At 41.5% G+C, this 25,782-nt stretch overlaps 1 protein-coding gene and 1 long non-coding RNA gene across 5 annotated transcripts in view; one reads left to right on the top strand and one right to left on the bottom strand.

Annotated features, from left to right (window-relative positions):
* Positions 1-23,312, top strand: part of LOC100691327 (C-C motif chemokine 4) — a 42,430-nt gene extending 19,118 nt beyond the window's left edge. The window contains exons 1-4 of one of the 4 annotated variants that reach the window (XM_013267481.3): positions 3,132-3,835; positions 5,788-5,914; positions 5,991-6,049; positions 6,139-6,360. In XM_013267481.3, the coding sequence (XP_013122935.1) occupies positions 3,718-3,835; positions 5,788-5,914; positions 5,991-6,049; positions 6,139-6,170 (336 nt within the window). In that variant the 5' untranslated portion in view covers positions 3,132-3,717 and the 3' untranslated portion in view covers positions 6,171-6,360. Of the gene's footprint in view, positions 1-3,131; positions 3,836-5,787; positions 5,915-5,990; positions 6,050-6,138; positions 6,361-20,957; positions 21,143-22,629; positions 22,757-22,826; positions 22,886-22,978 lie in introns of those variants that run through there. The other 3 variants (XM_013267483.3, XM_019362244.2, XM_013267482.3) reach the window with 3 other exon arrangements.
* On the bottom strand, positions 3,277-4,926 carry LOC102081916 (uncharacterized). Its single transcript, XR_268360.3, has 2 exons — positions 4,160-4,926; positions 3,277-3,855 (listed from the first exon to the last, which is right to left on the bottom strand). It is a non-coding gene; the product is annotated as an uncharacterized LOC102081916 (long non-coding RNA).
* Positions 23,313-25,782: the final 2,470 nt, after the last annotated feature.

Below are 25,782 nucleotides of genomic sequence, written 5' to 3'. Positions count from 1 at the left end.
CCCTGTCTGATGATGGTGATATCGCACGATGTGATTCAGTATTACATTTGTGATGAATGTGGGTTGTTGTTATCCAGCCTGGTTTCATGTGCCCCATTTTAACTTTGAGCACCTGCCCCATAATCATCTCTGCACAGCTCTGCTCTGGCTCTCAGAGTATGATGTGGAACAATTTTAGCGTGTATTAAAAAGGTTTGGGCTATTTTTATTTACACATTTCCAAACCAAATCACAACATTTTGCGTGTTCTTTGTCTTTTTCGATTATGTCCATGGTTGTTTTCTGTCTGTCGTAGCTTTGCACCTCTTAGCAGGTTTGTCTGTGAAGTCATTTTGTATTTCTTTGCTGTCTTTCTACATATTTGTAGGTTTTGAATTTCTTTATTTTTTATGTGTTTGTGGTATCTTTAGTCATTTCAAATAGTTTTTTTATTCTCGTTTTGTGCATGTACCCATTTTGATAACCACAAACCACTAACCGATTGCTCTGAATGTTTTTAGACTCATGCAACATATTTGGAAAGGAAGCGTGATCATTAAAGACTGACAAAGATCTAACCAATGGTGTCATATCTGAGTTACATCTTCCTATTTTGAGAACCACATGATTTATGATACAGAGGAAAAATGTTGATTCTGCAAACTCATATTATCATTTATTAAGAAACAGAAGCAACAAAGTGACACATCACTACACTGGTGCTCATAGAGCCAGTTCACATGTGGGAATATGCTGCTGAATGAAGAGCTAGTGTCATACTGTGATGATTAACCGTAGGCAGACAGAAATAAATATTCCAGATTCTCTGTCATTACCTTCAGCAAGTCTTCAGTGTTGAAAAATTAGATTGAACTTGCTGTAAATATCTCAATATATTTGAATTATATTTGTGTTCTTCAGATGATTAAACACCACAGTGTGTACGTAGTTTTGATGTTCCAAATATTATATTTCAACAAGTATAAACCTGCTTGATATTTTTAACCATTATTATTGGTTTCATTTATATATTATGAGATATGAGATATAAGATAAGAGTTTATTGATCCCACAGCAGGGAAATTTGTAATCATACAAAATGTGCCGAAAGAAACTTTCCAACCACTCATTCATTAAGCAGTCACCCCATCACACCATCAAATTCAGAAAGATATTTCACAAAAAACCACTTCCTACACTCAAATAGTAAAAAAAACAGAAAAGAAACTATTGCTGGTATCTTATCTTTGCTTTACCTAGAAGCTTTCTAAGTTTGGTTAAGACAGAAAGTAAGATAAATGTACCTTCGTACTACCGTGTCAAATCAAGGAAGCAAACTTAACGAAAAGTGCAGAAAAATTAAACAGGAGTAACCAAATAAAGTATTCACGGAGGAGGAATGAGATAAAACAAGTTTTACATTTATTAAGATTATGTAGACAGGCACACTGAGCCTTCCTCTCACTGAGCTGTGGGCCACATGGGGAGATTATCTACAGTGAAGAGTTACAGCCTTTTATGCATGTGGAGGATTTAAGGCCTGGATAAAAGTCTTTTGTCCTCTCCAATGGAAAATGGGTAAAATGAAAGTGGGGATTTTTTTTAGCTAGCTGCTCATTTACAGTTCTGGAATCAGCTTTGCAGTCTCATGAATCATTTAAATCAGACGCTGCACCCTTATCCCTTATTTATTCACTTTTTATCAACATGCCTGTACCACAACACTCGCTTTCTTCGGAGCATCATCCCCCCCTTCCTTCTTTGACGTTATAGTATGATTCTAGTCTGTCTTTGCATGTGACTGACCACGTGGTGCGCCCATCAAACTACATTTAAGTCCCTGCCTGCATGGATTCTCAGCAGAACTGGCTGAAGATTTGGTCTCCCTGACGGCACAAGGAAGTAGTTTGTTCGCAAACAACACATTACTCCACTGCAGACCAACGTTGTGTCCTTTACGCTTGTTTCTAGTGTTGAGGTCATAGTGAAAGCAATGTTTTACTTTTCTTAATGCGGTATGTAAATTAATTACTGTTCTGAGAAAGTAATTTGTTACACTACTCATTACATTACTTTCTCAATACACTTTATCTGTTACCTGAAATGCACTGTCTCATAATTACCAAAAAACAATAAAAACCTTAGGCTACAGACTCACACAGTGAAAAAAATCCTCACCTTATTAATACAAACATATAAACTTTTAGCTTTTACTAATGAACACAAAGATGACAACATGAAGATGAAAACCAGCACTGAGAGACTTTAAAGTGACAGTGCCACAATGGTAGAAGCAGTGAAAGATGAATATGTAGAGCGGAGGCTGCTGCCTGGCTGCTCATCACTGCTTTTGTTACCTGGTGAAGTTCAGGCTGCTGCTGGGCTGGGGTTAGCATTTACTCAGCTTTAACATAACACTCGCTTCTTGACTAGATTGTCGTTAGTTTGCTGTCTGTGCAGATGGTTGCAAACAACCAAAGTGTTGTTAGTAACATACTGCTGTTGAAGACAGTGGTGTGGTGAGGAGACCTCAAAGATGCCTTGCACCTCATACTAACTGTCCAGCATGGTGAGGTGATGACATGAGCTTGTCTTGCAGTCACAGTATCTGGGCACCTTGCAGTCATTGAATCAGATAGAGTTGACTAGAATCAAATGTGAGGCCATCTTTCTGACAGCTAAAATTCGGTTATACAACAGGAAAATGATCTCAAGCACCCCATGCCCCAAAATGTGAACCTAAATAAAAGCAAAAGGGGCGGCCAATGGAGCTATGAAGGGGGGAAATTAGCAGTGCTTACCCAGACCATTTTTTCTGTGGGTATTTAGTCTGTGTCACAAATTTCTGATCATTGCATGTGTGTATTGTATGATTAACACAGTCAACACAATTACATTTGTATGACACATTTCCTCCAGAGCAGAGTGTGAAAGTTATCTGATCATCTGCCAGAAGTACAACTAAATGAAACAGTGATGAGGTTTTACTGTTTAATTTTAAAAGTGAGTTCTTCCTAGTTTTCAGTGGTAAAACAGCTTGATGCAAACAAGAAACCTTAGACAACTACATTTAACGGCTTAATTTTCAAGCAAAAATTTAAGTTGTGGAGATTTAGAGATGAAAAATAAGCAGCCAAAAAGTCAGTTAATCATGCATCAGGATCACTAAGGGAGCATCATGAGTACTTTTATTTTCACTTGCAGTGACTGACAAGAATGACTGTGTGGTTTTGTTTAGTCGTCTGTGTAACTGCAAGAGATGAACAGTCACTGTCAGTCAAGATAGAAGAACAAAAATGAATGAAGCCTTTATTTGTCACTTGCAGTTGCCTGCAGTGAAAATGGACCGCTTCTGACCATACATATATTACACAAACATCACATAGGGAAGACAGGTCAGAATAGGTAGCAAGTTTTAAGAAAACCAATGAAAATACACCACATCGGGGACAGGAGGAGAAAAAAGGATTCTACTCAGATGAATGGGTGCACACACTGTTGGCCTCAATCAGGCTGTACACCATAAGACGTGTCTGTGCATGTCCTAATGTGAGGCTATTTCTCGGAAACTTTTCAGTGAGCTGTTGGCGGTTTGAAATATTAAAGTATCTCTATTAAGAGGAGGAGGTGTGATTATGATACAGCCACACACACAGATAAACACGTATTAAAATAACCCGCAGTCACTTCTTCTTCCTGCGAATCTTCCTACACTTACCAATAAATATCCAAGCACTGATGAACTTTTTGTTGCAGCCTGATCAGCGAATCGAACCACCGGTCAAAATGTCTCTGAAGATCCTCTCCATCACGCTCCTCCTGCTCTCAATGTGTGTGTGCTGCCACTCCTCTGAAGGTAACTGTGCTCTTAGTTTTCTAAAGGAAAAGAAGAGAGAAATTCAATTCAATTCAATTTTATTTATATAGCGCCAAATCACAACAAAAGTCCCCTCAAGGCGCTTTATATTGTACAGTAGATCGCACAGAAAGTACATAAAACTGATTACAGCAATTACTAGTACCAAAAATGGCTCCTAGCTTTCTTTGGTTTTATTGGAAATGACTGCTCTGTAAGGACTCACATAGTTTCTTTTACCATTAATCTCTATATCAGTCACATTCTTGTTGGTTAATCATCATGATATTTAAACTATACATATTTTATTTCCAGTGACATTACCCAATTATGTTTCATGGTGCGTTGCATGCTCGGCATCATTTGCATCGTCCTTTTGACTGTCATAACTGCCAACATGGTGGCACAGTGTGCAGTGGTTTCTTTCAAGCTGATTCACTCTGTAGCCAGATGTTGATGCTGTTTCTGAGTGAACAGTGACATAGCCTCAGTTATAAAAGTAATTACCAGAATATTGAGAATATGTGATTCAAAACCTCAGAAAATTTGACTTATGCACTGTTTTTCAAACACATTAGTAGACAGAAACATGGCACTCAGCCTGTCTTTGAAAGCTATGGGAGAGCTCTGCAATAACAAAGATGCTCCAGGAGATGTTTAAAACCTAATTTTGATCCAAAGTCTTTATCAGAAATTATTGATTTTCTTTTCTTTCTTTTGATCCCACCGACCATTAAAATTAACATTTAATGAATAAAATCAGTCACATAACTGCCCAAAAACTACCCAAAAGAATCCTTGGATGAACTCCAAGTGATGAAATTTTCTTCTACAGAGACTCTGTTGGCCCACTTTTTGTGTTTATAGACAATGTTGAAAATATTGTCCCTTCATATCTGTAAGTGAAATCTGATTGATTTAAATTAGTTTGAGGTACAATTGTTAATGTATTTTTAAAACTAAAACTAAAACGTTCTTATTTGTTTTCAAAGTGTAAAACTGTTACCAGTGTTGGGGAGTAATGGAATACATTACAATCTCACGGCCCATGTCACCCCTACTTGCGGCCTGCATAATGACGTGAAGAAATATTTTTTAAAATAATTTTTCAAAAAATTATTTAATATGAAGGCAATAGGCAGAGTGTTACAGGCATAGCCCTAAAGATCCGTGCTGCAGGGAGAATGGACTGCCATACCTGTTATGTGTCTGTGAGGGAGGGGAAAAAAGGAGAGTCGAAAAGCACAAGTGGGTAACGACCAGAAACAGGAGATGGAAGCATGTAAATATAATAATAACCACTGCAGCCAAAAAGAGTGCCTGACGAGCCCAGTTGTAAGTAAGCTATTAAGACTCGACTGTACACTGTCTTTGTGTTTTCCTCCAAAACAACAAGTTCCATTGGAGCAGCCTTTCAACGCCTCTCTCTGTGTCTCACAAGCAAAGTTGACCCAGAGAACAAAGTAAAGCTAGTTTTTGGCTACCAGCCCGACACGGAACTCGACGTATTAGCCAGAGGTCCCTTTACTTTTCGGCTCGGACCCGCGGACCTGTTTTATATACGCGCAGAATAGTTTTCTATACGAGATTGCTGCAAAAAGTGCAGCCTTACCTAATGTCCACCCTACACCCTACACACAGCAATAGTACATTCATGTAGTTGTAAAAAGCATGATAATATATTAAGTAATCCAAAGCATTCAGAATATGTTACTCTCATTGAGTAATGTAACGGAATATGCTTCAAAATACATTTTGGGGCATGTATTCTGTAATCTGTAGTGGAACATTACATTTTGAAAGTAACCTTCCCAACACTGTCCAACACTTACAGAGTTGGGAACAAAAAAGGCCCATTAACTTACATGACTAATATTTGTTTAATGGTCACATTGGCATTCACTTTGATTTTCATAAAGACTTTTCTCAATTTTTAACCTTCTTCCTCTCAGCTCATCGTCATCCTTCAGTAAAGCGACCATGCTGCACTGCCGTCACCAAACCCGATTGGAGCGCTGAGGTGGTGGGGGAAACGTATCGTGAGCAGGCTGCATCAGATCACTGTGTGAAGGCTATACTGTAAGTCAAAACATGTTGTCTTCCAGACAAACATAAACACATACAATCTGTATAACCTTCTGTCTTTTATTTCCAGTTTCAACACAAAAAAAGGACCGCTTTGTGCTGATCCAAACGCTCAGTGGGTCAAGGATCGTAAGTTATGCAAATAGAGACACAGAAACACATGAAAAGTATTTGCAGAGAAAATCTGAAGCTCTCCTTTCTCTGTCTTTCCTCTCCAGTCATTGCCAGAATGACAAAGGTGAAGCAGTGAAGCACAAAGCCTGTGTTGAAGCATTGCTATCTGTCTGCTACATCAGTATTTCCACCATCTTTAAAGGCAATAATTGGATAATCTGGCTTTGTGTCTTTTTTCTTGATCATATATGAATTGTGTTTACACAAAGCACATTTTGGCTTTGGAAAAAAAAACATAAAAATAAACCTTTGTATTATAACACCAATTTGTTCTTGCTGCTTGTTTGAATCCACACCAGACTCACACAATATCTCCTGATACATTCCCAGAATTGGATTCCCTTGGTGTTTTCAGTTGAGCTCAATAATCCAGTATTATGCATTTTTATTTGAGTTAAGTTTGCCCCATAGAGGTCCTGAGATGGACTGGTGTGGGTTTAATAAACTGGTGGGACAATGCTTGGGGATATGCTCACAATAGTTAGGGTGGTTTTTATGCTGTGTTCACCAGTAATGCCAGGTTGTCCAAGTAGCACCAGCCCTAATGCAGCATAGCCATACTCCCATTTTGTAATGAAGGATAGATTATACAGAGTGAGGCGTTACACTCCCACTGCAGAGAAACACACAGTTTTTGGAGCCTAAAACCCACTGGGAATTAATCTTCCATGCAACTCATTATAACCTGATAACTGGTCACAGAGGATATGAGAAAACTCTGGATAAAGTTATAGGTCAATTGTATTGGCCAGGCATTCCGGGAGATGGGTGTCAGAGCTGTGCATCCAGCCTGGATACCAGTTAGTAAACCAAATGGCCATTCCAAAGGGCCTTTGTGTACCATTAATGGAGGTCCTGTTTGAGTGTATTGGCATGAACCTCATTGGGCCTTTTCACTGGCATTTATAGGGCTATTGTTTTGTTTTAGTGGATCATACACAATACCCTGAACAAACTAACATGTAGAGATACTGACTGACCATTCATCTGACCACTAAAGGAGGTACATTAAATCTAATGGTACTAGTGTATACTATGATGAGATTGATGGGCTAGTGGAGCTGAAAAAGACCTTGAAGTCAATGATTCATACATTAATTCAAGACAATCGATGCCACTGGGGTCACTGGCTGTACCTCTTTTGTTTGCAGTGCAGGAGGTGTCCCTGGCTTTCATGGGATTTTCTCCATTTGAACTCCTGTTTGACAGGAAACCTCAGAAAACTAAATATGTGTGTCTTTATTAAGATATCAATTTGTGCTGGTATGTGGGACTGTAGCCTTAGGTTTATAAGTTAAATGCTAATTATATGATATGCGTTTCAGGACATTTTAGAGTAAAAATAATGTAAGAAATAGAGCAACAAATTACTTTCACTTGAGAGTACTTAAGTAAATGTTTGTATTAATCACAAATATACTTATAGAGATATTAAAATTAATCTGTCATTTAGCAGTCGTACACCCGACTGACTGTGCTTCTTATAGGCCTATATCTCTGTTAAACACGGATGTTAAAATTCTGTCTAAGCTATTGGCGCACAGGCTGGAAAAAATTCTTCTTGCTATAATCTCTCCCGACCAAACTGGCTTTATAAAAAATCGGCACCCCTTCTTTAACATACGGCGACTTTTTAATATTATCTATGCCCCCAGCCATGTTGTGCCTGAATGCCTTATTGCTATGGACGTGGAAAAGGCATTTGATAGGGTGGAGTGGGAATATTTGTTTTTTACTTTAGAAAGGTTTGGAATGGGCCCCTTATTTTGTTCATGGATCAAACTTCTTTACGCAAGCTCCACGGCTTCAGTGCTAACTAACTGTCACTACTCTGACCATTTTAGGCTCCACCGCGGAACGAGACAGGGCTGCCCTTTAAGCCCTTTGCTTTTTGCCCTTGCAATTGAGCCATTAGCAATTGCAGTCCGTGGTAGTGGGGACATAAAAGGCATATGGAGGGGGGGGATTGAGCATAGAGTTTCACTGTATGCCGATGACCTTCTTCTATTTCTTTCCAACCCGTTTACCTCCTTACCCGCTGTACTTAATATACTGAATGGTTTTAGTCAGCTCTCTGAATACAAAATTAATATGAATAAGAGTGAACTGTTTTTGATCAATGAGAGGGCTCAAACTCTGGATTTGGTAAATGTTCCCTTTAAAATAGTCACAGATCACTTTGATTACCTTGGGATATGTGTCACAAAGCAATTTAATTGTTTGTTTAAGAAGAATCTCCTCCCCCTGCTGGAACAGTGCAAGTGTGGTGAACACAAATGTGCTACCACATTTTGGTAATTTTATTATATTTAAGAAAAATATATGCCAGTAATTAAGACAATTATTATTTTACATTCATTACGTGTAGTCCATAAAAATTGAGGAGAGTAAAAGTGAGAAATGATAAGCGGAACTTTTGACACTGTAGTCGTTCACCCGTGGTTGCCTAGAGCGGACCAACTTCCTGTCCTCTCAGACGCAGTTCGGGAAAAGATACGAGTGCTCCTGTGATTCTTTCTCTGAGACTCTACCTTTATTTTTACAGGTCAGTATCGTCTTAAAAATACAGTGTATGAGGGCTTTGTGCCTCGTTCTACTTCAGTGTTTACTGAGGGTTATGTTGACACCGCCGATGTAAACTTAAGTGTGGTTTAGTTGGAAGTTACTGTAGCGCGGCACCACAGCGGGTAAAGCCGAGCCGCGCAGCCCCAAGTCTCGCGAGATTTACCGCGAGTTATCGCGAGAGTTACCGCGAGAGTTCGCCAGCCCACGGGATGTATTTAAACTTGGTAAACTCCATTTAACAATCAAATATGTGTGTGTGGTGCTCCAATTTAACTGTAAAGGCCCTGACATCAGATTATTCAAGTTTAAAATATCTCATATACACTTTATGGTTCAAGTAATGTGGAAATGTTAAGAATAAGCTAAGAATGCATGTACATTTATGTGGTTACATTGCAAAGTAATACACTCAGGTGTGTTTTGTCTAATCTAGTAAGATTTATGCACTTATATCAGATTTGTGGATAAGCTATTTTGAGTTTGCTCTATATGTGAGAAAGAGCAATAAGACATTTAAGGCAATGTATGGTATCTGCACTGTTGATGTAAATGAGTGTAGGAATAGTGTAATTAACAGTGTAAACTGGAGAAATGTAATAACCATAGATACATATATTTGCCAAATGCCTTTTGTTTACCTTTTACAGTTATTGAGCATATCTGACAAGTGAATGCACTGAATGTAAATTATCTTTGTTGATCTGAAATAAGAGACGCAGTTCGGGAAAAGATACGAGTGCTCCTGTGATTCTTTCTCTGAGACTCTACCTTTATTTTTACAGATTTGTATTCTTTTTGTTATTGTGGTCTTCACACCCGGGACCCGTAACAAACTGTGGGGGCTCGTCCGGGATCTCTCCTCTACAGTCGTCGAGGGCAGATCCAGTGATACCAGAACCACGACACGAGCGTGACAAGGCCGCTTCTCCAGCCAAGCCAGCGAGTAGGTGTCCAGATAGTGAGGCGAAAAGGGGACCTTTGCCTCGACGTGGAACCGTACTGCAGTGAGGGGAGTGTAAAGCATCCTAGTCACTATCGAGCTGAAGGATAATCAGAAATACATACAACATGTCGACTGAGCGAAAGGAACTCGCCTGGAATATCAGGAGACGCTTGTTTTCACTCCAAGGCCAAGACCTCTTCGAACTCGCTAAGAGCCTCGCATCAGAAAACAAAGACACTACACAGCTCAGTCAGGATGATAAAGAAGGTTGTATGGACTATATCACCTCCTACATACAGTCAAATACACTACTGCAACTCGAAGATGAGGGCATGAGTCATTTGTTGACGCTGAATGATTTGATTAATCTAGTCATCCAGGGAGGTAATCCTGCCGTGCAAACAGCTGGTGAGAATGAAGTACATGCTATGCCCAGTCCACAACCATCCAATACCTTGCTAGACCCACAACCGCCGGAAGATCCACCAGATATATCACCAAACCCCTATGCAAACACAGAAACACAACAGTTAGAGGAGTTGAGGAAAGCGTATGAGACACTGGGTGAGAGGCTAAGGCTATGTGGAACTGTAAGGGCCCTGTCACCTGCTGTAGCAAGCCAGCAGAGCAGTTCGCAGCCACAACCAATCATACAGGTTAGCCCTAAGCAGCCAGTCACTGTAAGAGACCTTTCCTACTTGCCTCGCAGAGAATTCAAAGTGTTTGGAGGACAGATTGGAGACAACAGTTCTGAAATCAGCTACAACAGTCTCACCAAGCAGATTAATGAAGGAGTTAAAGAAGGATTTGTGGAGGCTGAAATTGTTCGAGGTGTGTTGAGAACTGTGAAGCCTGGCACCTTCCGGGACATGTTAATGCTCAAAGATGACCTGTCTCTCCATGAACTTCAGGGCTTTCTGAGGTCTCATCTCGGAGAAAAAGCGACAACTGAAATGCTCCAGGAGTTAATGTGTGCTAGACAAAGTGAACAAGAGACGCCCCAGCAGTTTCTGTATCGCATGATTGGACTTAAACAGAAGCTTATTTTTCAGTCAAAGCAGGCAAACACAGAGATCTCCTATGACCCGAGAACCGTCCAGGAAGTTTTCCTTCACACAATCTATCAAGGCCTGGGAACTAAGTACGCAGACTTGCGACAAAGACTAAGGCCCCTCACCTCAAACAACAATGTCACTGACGAAGAGATTCTTAGTGAGGTCACAAAGATTATCAGTGATGAAAATGAACACAAGCGAAGGTTGGGCCAAGTCACCCGCCAAAAGAGTGCACAAGCCCAAAGTGCTGGGATCGAAGCAAACGACAAGGTAGCCAAAGAACAGTCCTCACCAACAATCAAACAACTTGCCGCCCAAGTAGAGACTCTAACTAACATGGTCGCCAGCCTAATTAAACAGCAGGAGGCAAAGCCTTGCCAGCTGTCCCCACAACCACCCTCCAACCCGCTTTTCCAAACCCCAGCCAACCCCAACAGACCTCCTCAAAAGAAAGCGTTCCTTTGTCCAAAGTGTACTGAACAGAACTTGCAGGACTGTAGTCATTGCTTTGTATGCTGCGAGTCAGGACACCGAGCAGTGGGATGCTTAAAGCGGACCAAAACTCAGGGAAACTGGAATCGGTCTCTGCCGAGGGACAGCCAGAGGCCGGCGCAGAGTCACAGTCCCAGCCAGTAAGGTCCTCCTCTGCACAGCTCACTACTGAGTGTGCAAGACGTCGCAGTAAGCTAAAAAGAAAGCAGCCAAAGCGAGACCAGAGAAAGCAACAGATAACCTCTTGCCAAAGTTCAACACCAAACAGCTGTAAAGTCCCCCTAGTTGGAAAGAAAAGCCTTCTCAAGTGTTTGATTGGTGGCTATCCAGTGACAGTGTTATTTGATTCTGGCTCACAAGTGAGTTTAGTGGACAGACAATGGGTTCAGCGGTTTATTCCTAACTATCAGGTACGACCCCTCCAAGAGCTGTTAAATGATGGACTTGAAGTTTATGCGGTTAACGGACAAGCAGTTCCTTATGAGGGGTGGGTCGAACTTACAGTCACTCTCGCTGGTCACGAAGATCCCAATCTTACTGTGCAAGCCCCTTTCCTTGTCAGCAAGCTGTCACTCCCTCAGCCCTCCTGGGAGCGAATGTGCTTGGCGCCATTATCCAAGCACAAGAGTCAGACCGAGAGGCTAGTGCTTTATTGTATAGTCTCCTACGCAAAGCTTTTGGTACAGATGAAGAGCAAGTGATGGCTATGGTAAACTTCATGCAAGCACCACAAAAAGCAGGATGTGATCCAGCCGCAGTGAGAATTGGGAAGAGCAATGTGACCATTCCTGCTGGAAAAGCAGTCCAAGTGTGGTGCAGAGTACCCCAAAGTTTTGACATTTGTGACCCCCTGGTGCTGTACGAACCCGACGAGAACATTGCCTTGAGACACCTGAGTGTTGGGGAAGGGCTCCTTGAGATCAACAACCCTCAAAGGCCATTTGTTAAGGTTCCCATCTCTAACCACTCCAAACATGAAATAATTCTACCGAAGAGAACAGCCCTGGGTACTATTCAACATGTCGCTAAAGTTATTGAGACAGACCGACCCACAAACACATCAGAGCTGACTCAACCCACACAGAGCCCCACCACCACAGCTGAGGTAAGCGCAGCCACCTCTGTTTCTGAACTGTCCACTGAGTCATGGCTGCCACCAGTTGATCTTAGCCACCTGAGTCCGGACCAACAGAAGTCAGTTGAAAAGGTGCTAAGGGAAGAGTGTGAGGCGTTCTCTCGTAGCAGCACAGACATAGGCTGTATCCCTTCACTACAAATGGAAATCAGGCTCAAAGATGATACACCAGTCCAGAGGGCCTATGCTTCTATCCCTAAACCCCTCTACAGGGAAGTGAAGGAGTATATTCAAGAGCTGATTGTCAAGGGATGGGTAGTGAAGTCACAGTCGCCGTATGCTGCTCCAGTCATTTGCGTAAGAAAGAAGGACGGGTCTTTACGTTTGTGCATCGATTATCGCCTCTTAAACAACAAGACTGTGCCAGACAGACACCCACTTCCCCGGATCCAGGATCTCACAGACTCGCTAGGTGGTTACAGCTGGTTTTCGATCCTGGATCAGGGTAAAGCTTATCATCAAGGTTTCATTGCAGAAGGCTCAAGGTACCTGACGGCATTCACTACCCCGTGGGGCCTCTACGAATGGGTGAGGATACCTTTTGGACTGTCGAATGCCCCAGCAGCCTTCCAACGGAGCATGGAAGAAATGCTTGACACCCTCCGAGACGAGTGCTGTATCCCTTACCTTGACGACGTGCTTTGTTTTTCCAAGTCGTTCGACGAACATGTCCAAGTGCTACAGAAAGTCCTCCAAGCCCTACAACGGCATGGTGTAAAGCTAAAACCCGAGAAGTGTGAGCTGTTTCGTAAAGAGGTTCGCTATGTCGGCCGATTGGTATCTGCAGATGGAGTAAAGGTGGACCCCAAAGATACCGAGGCAGTACAGGCACTCAAACACAAAAGGCCACAGACCGTTGGAGAAGTCAGGCAGCTTTTGGGATTCCTAAGCTATTATCGGACGTATGTGCAGGACTTCTCACGCATAGCCAAACCGTTGTATGACTTGCTCCAAGTCCCGTCCAATACACTGCCACCAAAGCCAACCAGAGGCAGAGCAAAACACACTCAGCGGCCCTCTCGAGCCCTGATACAGTGGAACAAAGAACACCAAGAAATCCTCGAGCGCTTGATCGACATGCTCACTCAGCCACCAGTGTTAGCATACCCTGACTTCACCCGCCCTTTTACATTGCACACGGACGCATCCCAGAGAGGGCTTGGTGCTGTCTTATATCAGAACCAACAAGACAAGATGAGAGTGATTGGGTACGGGTCTCGCACGCTCACACCTGCTGAACAAAACTACCACTTGCACAGCGGAAAACTAGAGTTTCTCGCCCTCAAGTGGGCAGTTTGTGACAAGTTTAAGGATTACCTCTACTATGCTCCACATTTCACCATTTTTACAGATAACAATCCCTTGACATATGTCCTCAGCACAGCAAAGCTCAACGCAGTCGGACACCGTTGGGTCGGACAATTGGCAGATTTCCACTTCGACATCAAATACCGGCCAGGGAAAGTAAACATTGATGCAGATGTGCTGTCACGTTGCCCACTTGACATTGAGAGGTTCATGGACGAGTGCTCAGAGGAACTGTCGGAGGAAGCCGTATGTGCAGTTTGGGAAGGGAGCAGAAGAGCGAAGCAAGGAGACGTGGCATGGATTGCAGCCCTTAGCCTCACCACACCAAGCCTACCCGTCAAAGAACCTCTACAGTCAATCAGTCATGACCAACTTGTACAATCACAGAGAGCAGATCCAGCAATCGGGAAAGTCATTGACATGGTAGAGAAGGACATAAGACCAACGGAAGATGACAAGGCTGACGCTAACACAAAGAGACTGTTGAGAGAGTGGAGTCGGCTGCACATGGAGAATGATCTTCTCTATAGAAAGACTACAGGACGCAAGCAACTGGTCCTACCTACTCTCTACAGACAGGTCGCGCTCACACACCTCCACAACAACATGGGCCATGTCGGCGTGGAGAAAGTCTTGAACCTGGCTCGAGAGCGGTTCTATTGGCCTTTCATGAAGAGAGAAATTGAAGAGTACGTCACAAGGAAGTGTCAGTGCATCAAGCAGAAGAAGCCAACGACACACGAGAGAGCACCCATGGGTAGCATAACATCCAGCTCCCCTCTTGAGCTTGTTTGCATTGACTTCCTGCACCTAGAGTCTTGTAAAGGTGGGTTCGAATATATACTGGTTGCTGTGGACCATTTTACCAGGTTCGCACAAGCGTATCCCACCAAGAATAAGACCACAAAGACCGCAGCAGACCGCCTCTTCAACGACTACATTCCCAAATTCGGCTACCCCTCCAAGCTCCACCACGACCAGGGTCGCGAGTTCGAGAATGAGTTATTCAAGTCCCTCAGAGAACTCGCAGGCGTTGGTCACTCAAGGACATCCCCCTACCATCCCCAATGCAACCCTACCGAAAGACTGAATCGCACCCTGTTACAGATGCTGCGTACACTGGGAGAAAAGGAGAAACAAAATTGGAAGGAACACCTACCACATGTTATCCATGCTTACAACTGTACCAAGCATGAATCTACTGGCTTCTCTCCGTACTACCTCTTGTATGGTCGACACCCTCGTCTCCCAGTGGACCTTCTCTTTGGTCTCATGGCAGAAGACAACACTGAGACACCACATGGGTATGCAGAAAGATGGAAAGGGAAGATGACAGAAGCATACCGCATTGCAAATGCAAACAGTCAACAGTCAAGTTCCAAAGGCAAAGCAAACTATGACAAAAGGTGCAAAGGAGTAATGCTACAGACAGGAGACCGAGTACTGGTACGAAACCTGAGTGAAAGGGGGGGCCCTGGCAAACTGAGACCCTACTGGGAGCAAACGGTCTACATTGTGAGGGAGCAAGTGGGCGACAACCCAGTCTACAAAGTGAGTCCAGAGGCGGGAGGCCGTCCTGTTCGCACCTTACACAGGAACTTGTTGTTGCAAGTAAACGACTTGCCAGTGGACATTATCCAAAGTCAGGCCACAAGACCACACAAGAGGAACAAGAAGTCCACCGGAAGACCAATGACACCAGAGCCGAACCCTGACACAACTGACTCAGAAGAGGGTGAGCCACTCTACTGGCTTGGTGTACCCAGATATCCTCGAGAGGGTCATTCTCCAGTCACACCAGTTCCAAGTGGAGCGCAACGGAGCTCCGGTCCAAGTGAACTAAGACAAGTCTTAAGGGCTCGTGTCCAACCTGGAAAAAAAAGTGACATGGTTCCAGAAGAGGATCTAATCGTGTTAAGAGACTCAGACCTACCTCAGCTAAGTGACGATCAGGAGATGTCTCATGTTCAAGAAGAAGTTGACGTCACTGAGTCCAGCCCTGATCCAGTAGAGGTTCCTGACCCAGAGCCGGGACCCAGGGTGGAGCCAGGGGATGACATCCATCCAGAGCCACCGCCTCATCTTAGGCAGTCCAGCAGGCAGAGACGTCCCACCACATTCTTCACCTACCCATCCTTGGGTCAACCAGCCTATCAGGCTCATCCTGCGGTGAACACCATCAACGTCCAGCCATGTCCTTCCCTGTACTACCCTCCTCTCTACTCCCAGCCCCTCTACCCCTCTCCCCTTACCCATAGCCCTTACTTACCTGTTCTATATGTTGTTCCTTGCTATTGAATCGAACTGAAATCTCAAGAAAGAGGATGCCTGAAGGTTAAGGACACCTGGGCAAGAGGAATATTCCAGGGACTTCTGCAAAGAGACTTTGTTAGTTTAAAGGGTTTTTTTTATAATTCAAGTTAAGTGTCAGGAGCCACTTTTGCTGTTGGGGAGCGTGTGGTGAACACAAATGTGCTACCACATTTTGGTAATTTTATTATATTTAAGAAAAATATATGCCAGTAATTAAGACAATTATTATTTTACATTCATTACGTGTAGTCCATAAAAATTGAGGAGAGTAAAAGTGAGAAATGATAAGCGGAACTTTTGACACTGTAGTCGTTCACCCGTGGTTGCCTAGAGCGGACCAACTTCCTGTCCTCTCAGACGCAGTTCGGGAAAAGATACGAGTGCTCCTGTGATTCTTTCTCTGAGACTCTACCTTTATTTTTACAGGTCAGTATCGTCTTAAAAATACAGTGTATGAGGGCTTTGTGCCTCGTTCTACTTCAGTGTTTACTGAGGGTTATGTTGACACCGCCGATGTAAACTTAAGTGTGGTTTAGTTGGAAGTTACTGTAGCGCGGCACCACAGCGGCGGTAAAGCCGAGCCGCGCAGCCCCAAGTCTCGCGAGATTTACCGCGAGTTATCGCGAGAGTTACCGCGAGAGTTCGCCAGCCCACGGGATGTATTTAAACTTGGTAAACTCCATTTAACAATCAAATATGTGTGTGTGGTGCTCCAATTTAACTGTAAAGGCCCTGACATCAGATTATTCAAGTTTAAAATATCTCATATACACTTTATGGTTCAAGTAATGTGGAAATGTTAAGAATAAGCTAAGAATGCATGTACATTTATGTGGTTACATTGCAAAGTAATACACTCAGGTGTGTTTTGTCTAATCTAGTAAGATTTATGCACTTATATCAGATTTGTGGATAAGCTATTTTGAGTTTGCTCTATATGTGAGAAAGAGCAATAAGACATTTAAGGCAATGTATGGTATCTGCACTGTTGATGTAAATGAGTGTAGGAATAGTGTAATTAACAGTGTAAACTGGAGAAATGTAATAACCATAGATACATATATTTGCCAAATGCCTTTTGTTTACCTTTTACAGTTATTGAGCATATCTGACAAGTGAATGCACTGAATGTAAATTATCTTTGTTGATCTGAAATAAGAGACGCAGTTCGGGAAAAGATACGAGTGCTCCTGTGATTCTTTCTCTGAGACTCTACCTTTATTTTTACAGATTTGTATTCTTTTTGTTATTGTGGTCTTCACACCCGGGACCCGTAACACAAGCACATGCTGTCCAGATGGTCCCCATTATCCTTATCTTTAATAGGTAGGATTAACTCAGTGAAAATGATGCTACTTCCAAAATTCTTATATGTTTTTCAATGCCTCCCTATCCTGATTCCAAAATCCTTTTTTAAATCTCTAGACTCACTAATCACTTCATTTATTTGGAATGGTAAAGCTCCCAAATTGAAGAAATCTATTCTTCAAAGGCCCAAGCTGGTTGGAGGTCTAGGCCTCCCTAATTTCCAGTACTATTATTGGGCCGCCAGTATCAGGTGTTTGTTGTATTGGAGACACTACCATCTCTAACCGTCACCACCAGTTTGGGTTGCCATGGAGTCATATTCAAGTGGGAAAATTTCTCTACCTGCAACTTTAGGTTCATCACTCCCTTTGGCATTGCCTCTACTCAGTAACAATAGAGTTGTCCAGCAGTCTCTTAGAATCTGGTCTCAGTTTAGGAAGAGTCTGGATTTCCAGGCTTTCTCACTTCAAAGCCCAGTTGCAGCAAACCACCTATTTGTTCCCTCAATGGCAGATAATGCTTTTCATATCTGGCATAGAAAGGGCCTAAAATCCTTTGCAGACTTATATGAAGATGGACAATTTGCAAGTTTCTCTCAAATATCCACCAAATTTGGCATAGCTGCAGCTCAGTTTTTTCGTTTCTTACAGGCCAGACACTACGTGCAGAGTGTGACAGCAGAATTCCCCCAGATACCTCCATACAATCCAGTAGATGATTTTTTTAATGGTCAACCCAACCTCAAGGGGCATAATATCAGCCTTGTACAGTTTAATGTCCAATTTACAATGCTCTTCAGTAGCTGCTATCAAATCTAAATGGGACGAGGACCTTACCTTTCATATTACGGATGAACTGTGGGACTCTATCCTTGGCCAGGTTCACAATATATCAATGTGTGCTCGACATACACTTATCCAATTTAAGATAGTTCATCGGGGGCATTGGTCCAGGGATAGGCTGGCACACATATACCCAGGGGTGGACCCAGCCTGTATAAGGTGTGGGGGTGCTCCTGGTACATTGTTTCATATGTACTGGTCCTGTCCTTCGTGGTACACCTTTTGGAAATCTGTTTTCCATACGCTGTCTGATGTCCTGCAGCATCAAATTGAACCAGAGCCACTCTGTGCTATGTTTGGTGCGGTCCAGAATTTGAATCTGTCCAACTCCAGACTCAGAACATTAAACTTTTCATTACTGCTGGCCAGGCAAGCTATATTGCTAAAGTGGAAAGACTCTTCTCCCTCCTCACACACACAATGGCTAAAAGATATAATGTCCTGTATGGATTTAGAAAAAATAGATATACAGTTTGTGGTTCTAAAAATTACATTTTTAAACTGTGGACCCCCTTTCTGGACTCCTTTGAAAGGCCCACAACTACTGTTACTGAGTAGTCCAAGGAACCCCCCCCCCCTTCTTATTTTTTTTCTTTCTTTTCTTTTATGAGTCTGTTTGTTGTTGTTTTTTTGTTTGTGTTTGTGTTTGTGTTTTGTTTTTTGTTTTATTTCTCTGTGTTTTTGGTTTAGCTGGGCAGCAGGCTGCCAATTATTTGTTGTTTTAAGGGTCAGGGTGGGAACAAGACTGAAATTTTGAAAATTCTGAAGCATTTTGTGTTATTGTATACATTACATTGAAACCTTTGTCTAATAAAAAGACTTTTGAAAGAAAGAAAGCAGTCATACTGGGGAGTTAGATGCTCAGACCATCAAATTAAGAAACATGTCTCTTACAAACCCATTTCCTACTAAATAAACAGGAAATAAGCTTTTGTGGCTGTCTTATCTTTGGTTTGACTATTTCTTGAAGTGTAGTTTAAACAGGAAGTAACATAAACAGAAATATGTATTACCATATCAGATAAAGAATGCAACTTAAGCAAAAAATGCATAAAAGTTTGTGGGAACAAGCAAAGAAGAAAGGGGAATGGCACAAAGCAAGTTTCACAATCATTTAGACTGATTATGTTGAGTGACTTTTAAGGCAGGTATGTGCACGAAACATTCATCTTGCTGCAAGAAAAATGAGAAAATGGGAAAGAAAGCAATACCACTACCAGGGAAACTGCACCCCAAATGTGACTTTAAACAACCTCTAATTATTCCAGTGAATAAAAAGTCACAACGATTTATATGAAGCAGTAATATATAAGGTAATAAAACCAAGTTTCACTTAATTACCAGTTAACAATATAAACCTAACTTAGCCTACAGTTCCACACACCAGCACCAATCCCTACCCTGATGAGGACTCACATAGTATTGTTTGTTTTTTTACTTATGAACACAAAGCTGACAACAAAAAGTTAAGTTCCTTCTAGGAATATGAACAGGCAAAACCCAGAGCTGCACGACTGACTGTTCATCACTGCCTTTGTTACCTGTTGAATACCAGCGGCTAGCATGCTCTCAGCTTCTTAGCTAGCTTTGTGTTAGCATGCTGTCTGTGCAGATGCTTGCAAAGAGGCTAAGTTATGTTAGCAATATAATGCAGTTTTTCTCTGTTTTCCGTCATACTCATGTGCTTTTGTGTGATAAAAATAAAAGTAATGTCCATGTCTGTATTCCTCAAAAGCTGTATCACTGTACTGCACCATCATGTTCCTCCTCAGGTGATTGTAGCGCAAGTGAACAGGAAGAAAAAAGCATTTTGTATGCCGATAGCTGCATATAAATCAATATAATTGTAACTGTAATATAATTACTGAATTTAGTACATTAACGGTTACATTACAGCATTATTGAAAAAATGCTGTAATCTTTTAGTATAAGCAACTAAAAGATTCCAGGAAGAATGTCATTTGGTCAAACAAGACCAAAGTGGGGATGTTTGGTGATAATACACAACACCACGTTTGGTGAAAACCAAATACAGCACAAACACCTCAACTGTCAATCACAGTGGAGGGGTGATTTGAGCTCGCTTTGCAGCCACACGACCAGGATCCCTTCCAGTTATTGAATCAACCATGACCTCCTCTGTATACTGAAGTAGTCTACGGTCAAATCTGAGGCCATCTGTTTGACAGTTAATGCTTGGCCTGAATTGGATCATGCAACCGGGAAATGAACCGTACACCCAAAAAAAGCCATGTCCTCAAATTTAGGCCAAAATGAAAGAAATGAGAGCGCTGTCAAAAGAATTTGACCTTTACATGTGTGTGTGATGGAAGATTAACACAGTCGACACAAATACCTTTCTGTCACACACTTCCTCCAGAGCAGAGTGTGAAAGTTACCTGATCATCTGCCAGAAATGCACCTAAATGAAATAAATAATGAGAGCGTCTCACTGCTGCTAGTTTTCAGTGGGAGTTTAATGGCTTAAATTACAAACAAAAGTTTAAGTTGTGGGGATTTATAGATGAAAAATAAGCAGCCAACCATTAACAAATGATGCAAATGTGAATAGATGTGCATCAGGATCGTTAACAGGCATCATGACTCACTAATATTTTTCACTTGAGGCCTGATGCACAATTGCAAGAGATAAACAGTCATAGTTAGTCAAAATGGAAAAACAATAATCAACGGGTGAATTAGATCCATCATTTGTGACAAATGTTAATTGATACACAAACTGTTGGTATCAGTTATTTTGTACACTATATTAAAGTGTCTGTAACCTTTCTGTATGTGTTTCTCTGGAAGCTGCGAGAGCTGTTGGTGGTTTGAAACACGCAGATCTCCCTGATAAGGGGCGGAGGGCTGATATGTCACACCATGCACTCACAAAGACCTGTTAAAACACGTCATCAGTTGTGCCTGTGAATGTTCCTGCACTTACCAATAAATAACCAAACACGAATCAACTCATATAGTTTCTACCTGATCAGTGAGCCAGACCACCGGTGAAAATGTCTCTGAAGATCCTCTCCATCACTCTCCTCCTGCTCTCGGTGTGTGTGTGCTGCCACTCCTCTGAAGGTAACTATGCTCTCACTTTCTAAAGGAAAACAAAAAGAATAAAATACATAAAACTGATCACAGCATTACTTTTTCCAACAATGGCTTCTAGCTATTTGTGATGAAGGGGAACAGTTGCTACTTTTGGGGGTTTATTGGGTATGAGTGCTCTGTAAGGACTCAGTCGCATTCTGGTTGATTGGTTAATATTAAAAATAATTAAACTATATATATTTTATTTCCAGTGACATTACCCAATTATGTTTCATGGTGCATTGCATGCTCGGCATCATTTGCATCACCCTTTTGACTGTCATAACTCCAAACTTACTATGGTTGCACAGTGTGCAATGGTTTCTTTCAAGCTAATTCTGTAGCCACATCTTAATGCCGTTTAGTTTTCATGGGGGTTTTTTTTCTGCGAGGGGTGCATACCTTTTGGCTCATTGGTTAAGTGTGACAATATCATCTGTAGGAAATAAGAGTGATACAGAGACAGAGAGTATAACATGATATGTTACTATGAGATAATTCTGTTTAACATTCAGCTACCTGCACATCTTAATTCTGTCTTTTATGATTAAATAATATTAACTTTTGATATAATCCAGTTTTATTCATATAATATCAAATCACAGCACTAGTCACCTCAAGGTGCTTTAAATTGTGAAGTAAAGATACAATATTACAGAGAAAATCAAATGACTCCCCATGAGGAAGCAACCATGGGAAGGGAGTAAGCTCCAGCAGAACCAGGTTCGGGGAGGGGCAACCATCTTTAGGGACCTATTGGGCTGGGGGGTAGAAGACAGTACAACAAACATTCTCTGAAAGAGATCCAGAGATTCATAAAAACATGTTATTAAATGGAAAATGATGTTTAAACACATAGTAAGTATAAAAAAAGTGAGTGAAGAAGAAACACTGAGTGCATCATGGGAAGCCTCTAACAGCCTAGACTCTGGACAGTCATGTTTATTGATATGATAACCATTGCTAGCAAATTTAGCTTAATGTGTTTTCTCATTTTCCTCTGGAAAGGAAATTGACATGCTCTACCGGAAAAAAATTAACGGCCAGAACAATCTGAGACCTCTGTTAAAATGTATTTATGGAAACTTTCTCAGTGATCCAAGAAACAAACACAAAGGAAATGATCACACACCCTCTATTATAAAAATAATAGAAATATATATAAAGAGAAAGTATTGAGAATATTTGATTCACAACCTCAGAAAAATGTGTTCATGCACTGTTTTTATCAGAGACATTAAACGACAGAAACAAGGTTTATTAGTTTTCGTATAGTTTTTTACCTCTCAGTGACCTTCATTTTCTGTCAAAGTGTAAAGTTTTTACAGAGTGAGGCACAAAAAAAGGTTCGCTCACTATCAGATAATTTCAGGTAACATTTGTTTTGTGATGTAAGGAGTTTCATAACTTTGGTTTTCCTTCTAATCAGACTTTCTCAGGTCTATTAAATTAGTTTTTAACCTCCTACCTCTCAGATTCAGCTCCTCCTGGAAAGAAACGCCCGTGCTGCCCTGCAGTCACCACAATCGATATGAGCCCTGAGGTGGTGGGGGAAACATATCATGAGCTGCCTGCAAGACCACCCTGTGTGAAGGCTATACTGTAAGTCAGCACATGTTGTCCTACATACAAACACATACAATCTCTATAATCTTCTGTCTTTTATTTCCAGATTCAACACAGAATATGGACAACTTTGTGCTGATCCAGACGCTCAGTGGGTCAAAGATCGTAAGTCATGTTAAAAGAAACACACACAGAAATAAATGCAAAGTATTTACAGAGAAAAACTGAAGCTCCTGCTTGTCTGTTTTTCCTCTCTAGTCACTGCCAAAATGAGGAAGGTGTGAAGCCTGTCTGCTGCATCAGTATTTCCAGTATTTCCATCACCATTAAAGGCTTATTCAAACCAGAGCGCTTTCTCAGCCTGTTTTGAAACTTTTTTTGCATTTTTTTTTACTCTTACCTGTGGAGTAACCCTGTATTTTATTCATGCTGTTGACTTCATTGTTTTTTAACTGATCATTGGAGCTCAGGTTTTATTTGTCTTTTGTTTTGCTTATTTGTGAATCTCTTTCTGTGCATTATGTGTTTATGTGAAGCACAATTTGGCTGTGAAAAAAATATAAAAATAAACTTTTGTATTATTGAGCAAATATTTCTTGCTGTTGTTTGAATGACCTATTGCATTCCACTAGTGTTTTAACTGAGGATGTTCGCTGAGCAGACTGTCCAGGTTTTTTATAAAACTTTTACCCAAGTTTATGCAGCCCACGATGAACATAAGTGGGTCGGACCAGTGAAACTCCCTTTTCTATCAGTCTAAAGACGTTTAATGACAAATTAATCCCCAAGAAATCTTATTATATGAAAAAAGCACAATGTAAAGCTTCATCTCAGTTTGCCAGTATGTTAAAGAAATACTCCTTTAGTTAATCAATAAAATGTATCAGCACAACTCTCCAGACAGAAAATTTTGTTAATTCACAGAAAATATCTTGTTTTTTTTTTCTCTTTTTTTATTCCTGTGGATATTGTGAAAAAGAAATGTCTATAGTAGTCTTTTCTTTAAATGTTTGTCTGTTTCTTAATTACTTTGATGTAGCATGAACAGCCATGGGCAGGTCTGTCACAGAAGACCTGGAATCTTTGTTCTGCAGATTTTGCCTCCGGGCCTCATGTTTAAGATCAGGTGTTCAAACATTTAAACTGAGTGTTACAGCCCAAAGGTTTCCAAGAAAGTAAGAATCCACAGGTGATTTGTAGAAAAAGTTGTTGCATCGGCAACAATGTAACCCAGAGGTGTCAAAGTCATTTTAAATTTGGGCCACATATTGTCCACTTTGATCTGAAGTGGGACGGGCCAGTGAAACTCTCCTTTCTGTCAGTGTAAAGTTGTTTAAGTGCATGTTTTATCCCTGAGATATCTCTATATAAGAAAAAGAAGCAGAATTTTAGAATTTTAGCAAACAGTAAGACATAACATGGAGTGAGGGACAGACAGGACGCAGAGAGAGATACATTTCCTCAGCTAGCCCCCAAAAAGTGTCACATAATGTTAATTTCCTCATCATTTCCCTCCTGTTTATGCTAAACTCTTACAATCGTTGAATGCAGAATGTAGTGTACTGTGTTTTTCTGCTAATATATCAGGCTTATCTCTTTCCTGTCTGGGTCTTTATTGCACTACACTCCAGTTTTGACCGCAGCGTCATCATAGAGCTGTAAGTCATCTTTATCATTGTCTTCTGTCTGCCCTATTTGTTGATACATGTAGATGATGTAGGTGAACCCAGTGCCAATCAATCTCTGAACCAGCCCTCTTAACCGAACCCTGGCCTAGGGGAAACCGGAGCGCAACACAAAAGAACAAAAATAAGGAGGAAAGATAACAGCCTCGCTCCCTGCTTACAAGGACAGACCAACGCTGCCACAAGATTGCAGTTTCACAACAACCACATATTTTAATAATTTCAAAAGGTAGCAAGCGTAGGTGGGCATGGCCAAAACAACATACAAAAAAACCCAGAACTGACCTACCTATAATGAGAAACGCAGAAGAAAATACAGGCCTCTTTCCTGTCTCCCTGACCTAAACAGGAGAAAAAGGTATTAAAGGAAAACAGCTTCCCACCTCTACAGCTACCAGATCAATAAAAAAAAGTCTGTTTGCACTATTTACAATATATACAAGGCAACCAAGCTCTCCTCATCACAGAAACTTGCTCACACAGCACACTATAAGACACAGAGCTAAATGCCCAATTTCTTTGGAAGCTGGAAGTAGGCGGGGCCGCTGGTCTGGACGGGTCCCAATTTATAGCCTCATTCAGTCTTCCACCAACAGTCAGCCTCCACCTGGAGCTTACACAAGCTCAAACAACACAGAGAAAGAACAGCACCACCCTCAGGTGTGAGGAGCACAAGCAACACATGACCTGGTTCATAACAGACAACACAAAACTTTTTTGCCAGTAACATATCTGAAGCCATTCTACTCTGCAAGGCCGTCAAAGAACTAACATGCAGTTTTTAGTTGCTTGAAGTTTGGGATGGTGAACATCTTAAGAGACATGATCAGGTAAACTACAGCACAGATTCCTTTCCACACAGGGGAGAGTTTAGCTCTTAGCTTTCAGTCACTGCAAAGCCACCACACGTCAGCCCTTCCAGTGGTATGGTTAACAAAGCAGTCCTGTGGTAAGGGCTACAGCCATGCAGTCCCGACATTGCCCTTTCCTATAAAAACAGGTGCAATTCCTTGGATAGTATTTAGCATTTGGAGGGGTTTGTGGTTATTTAGTGCAGGAACATCCGCAGACAGAGCTAATGATACTTTCTATAGGTCTGTGTAGTTCGGTGTGCATGGTGTGGCCATTCACACTTCCTGCCTCTTATCAGTGAGACTTTAATATTTCAAACCACCAACATTATACTGATACTTTTCTTCAAGTAAGATATTTGTACATTATTCATATGATAGATAGAGTGGGTTTGCAGTGGTAACAATAACAGATACGATTATTGCCCACAAGCTGCCCCATCATTTCTCTGCACAGGTGGCTCATTTATTTTCATTAACAGAAGTTATGAAATAGTTGAAAAAACAGAAAGGTAACCATCTACAA

This window comes from Oreochromis niloticus, linkage group LG9 (genome assembly GCF_001858045.2).
Source record: "Oreochromis niloticus isolate F11D_XX linkage group LG9, O_niloticus_UMD_NMBU, whole genome shotgun sequence".
Taxonomy (NCBI): Eukaryota; Metazoa; Chordata; class Actinopteri; order Cichliformes; family Cichlidae; genus Oreochromis; species Oreochromis niloticus.
This window is presented reverse-complemented; position numbering and strand designations above follow the sequence as displayed.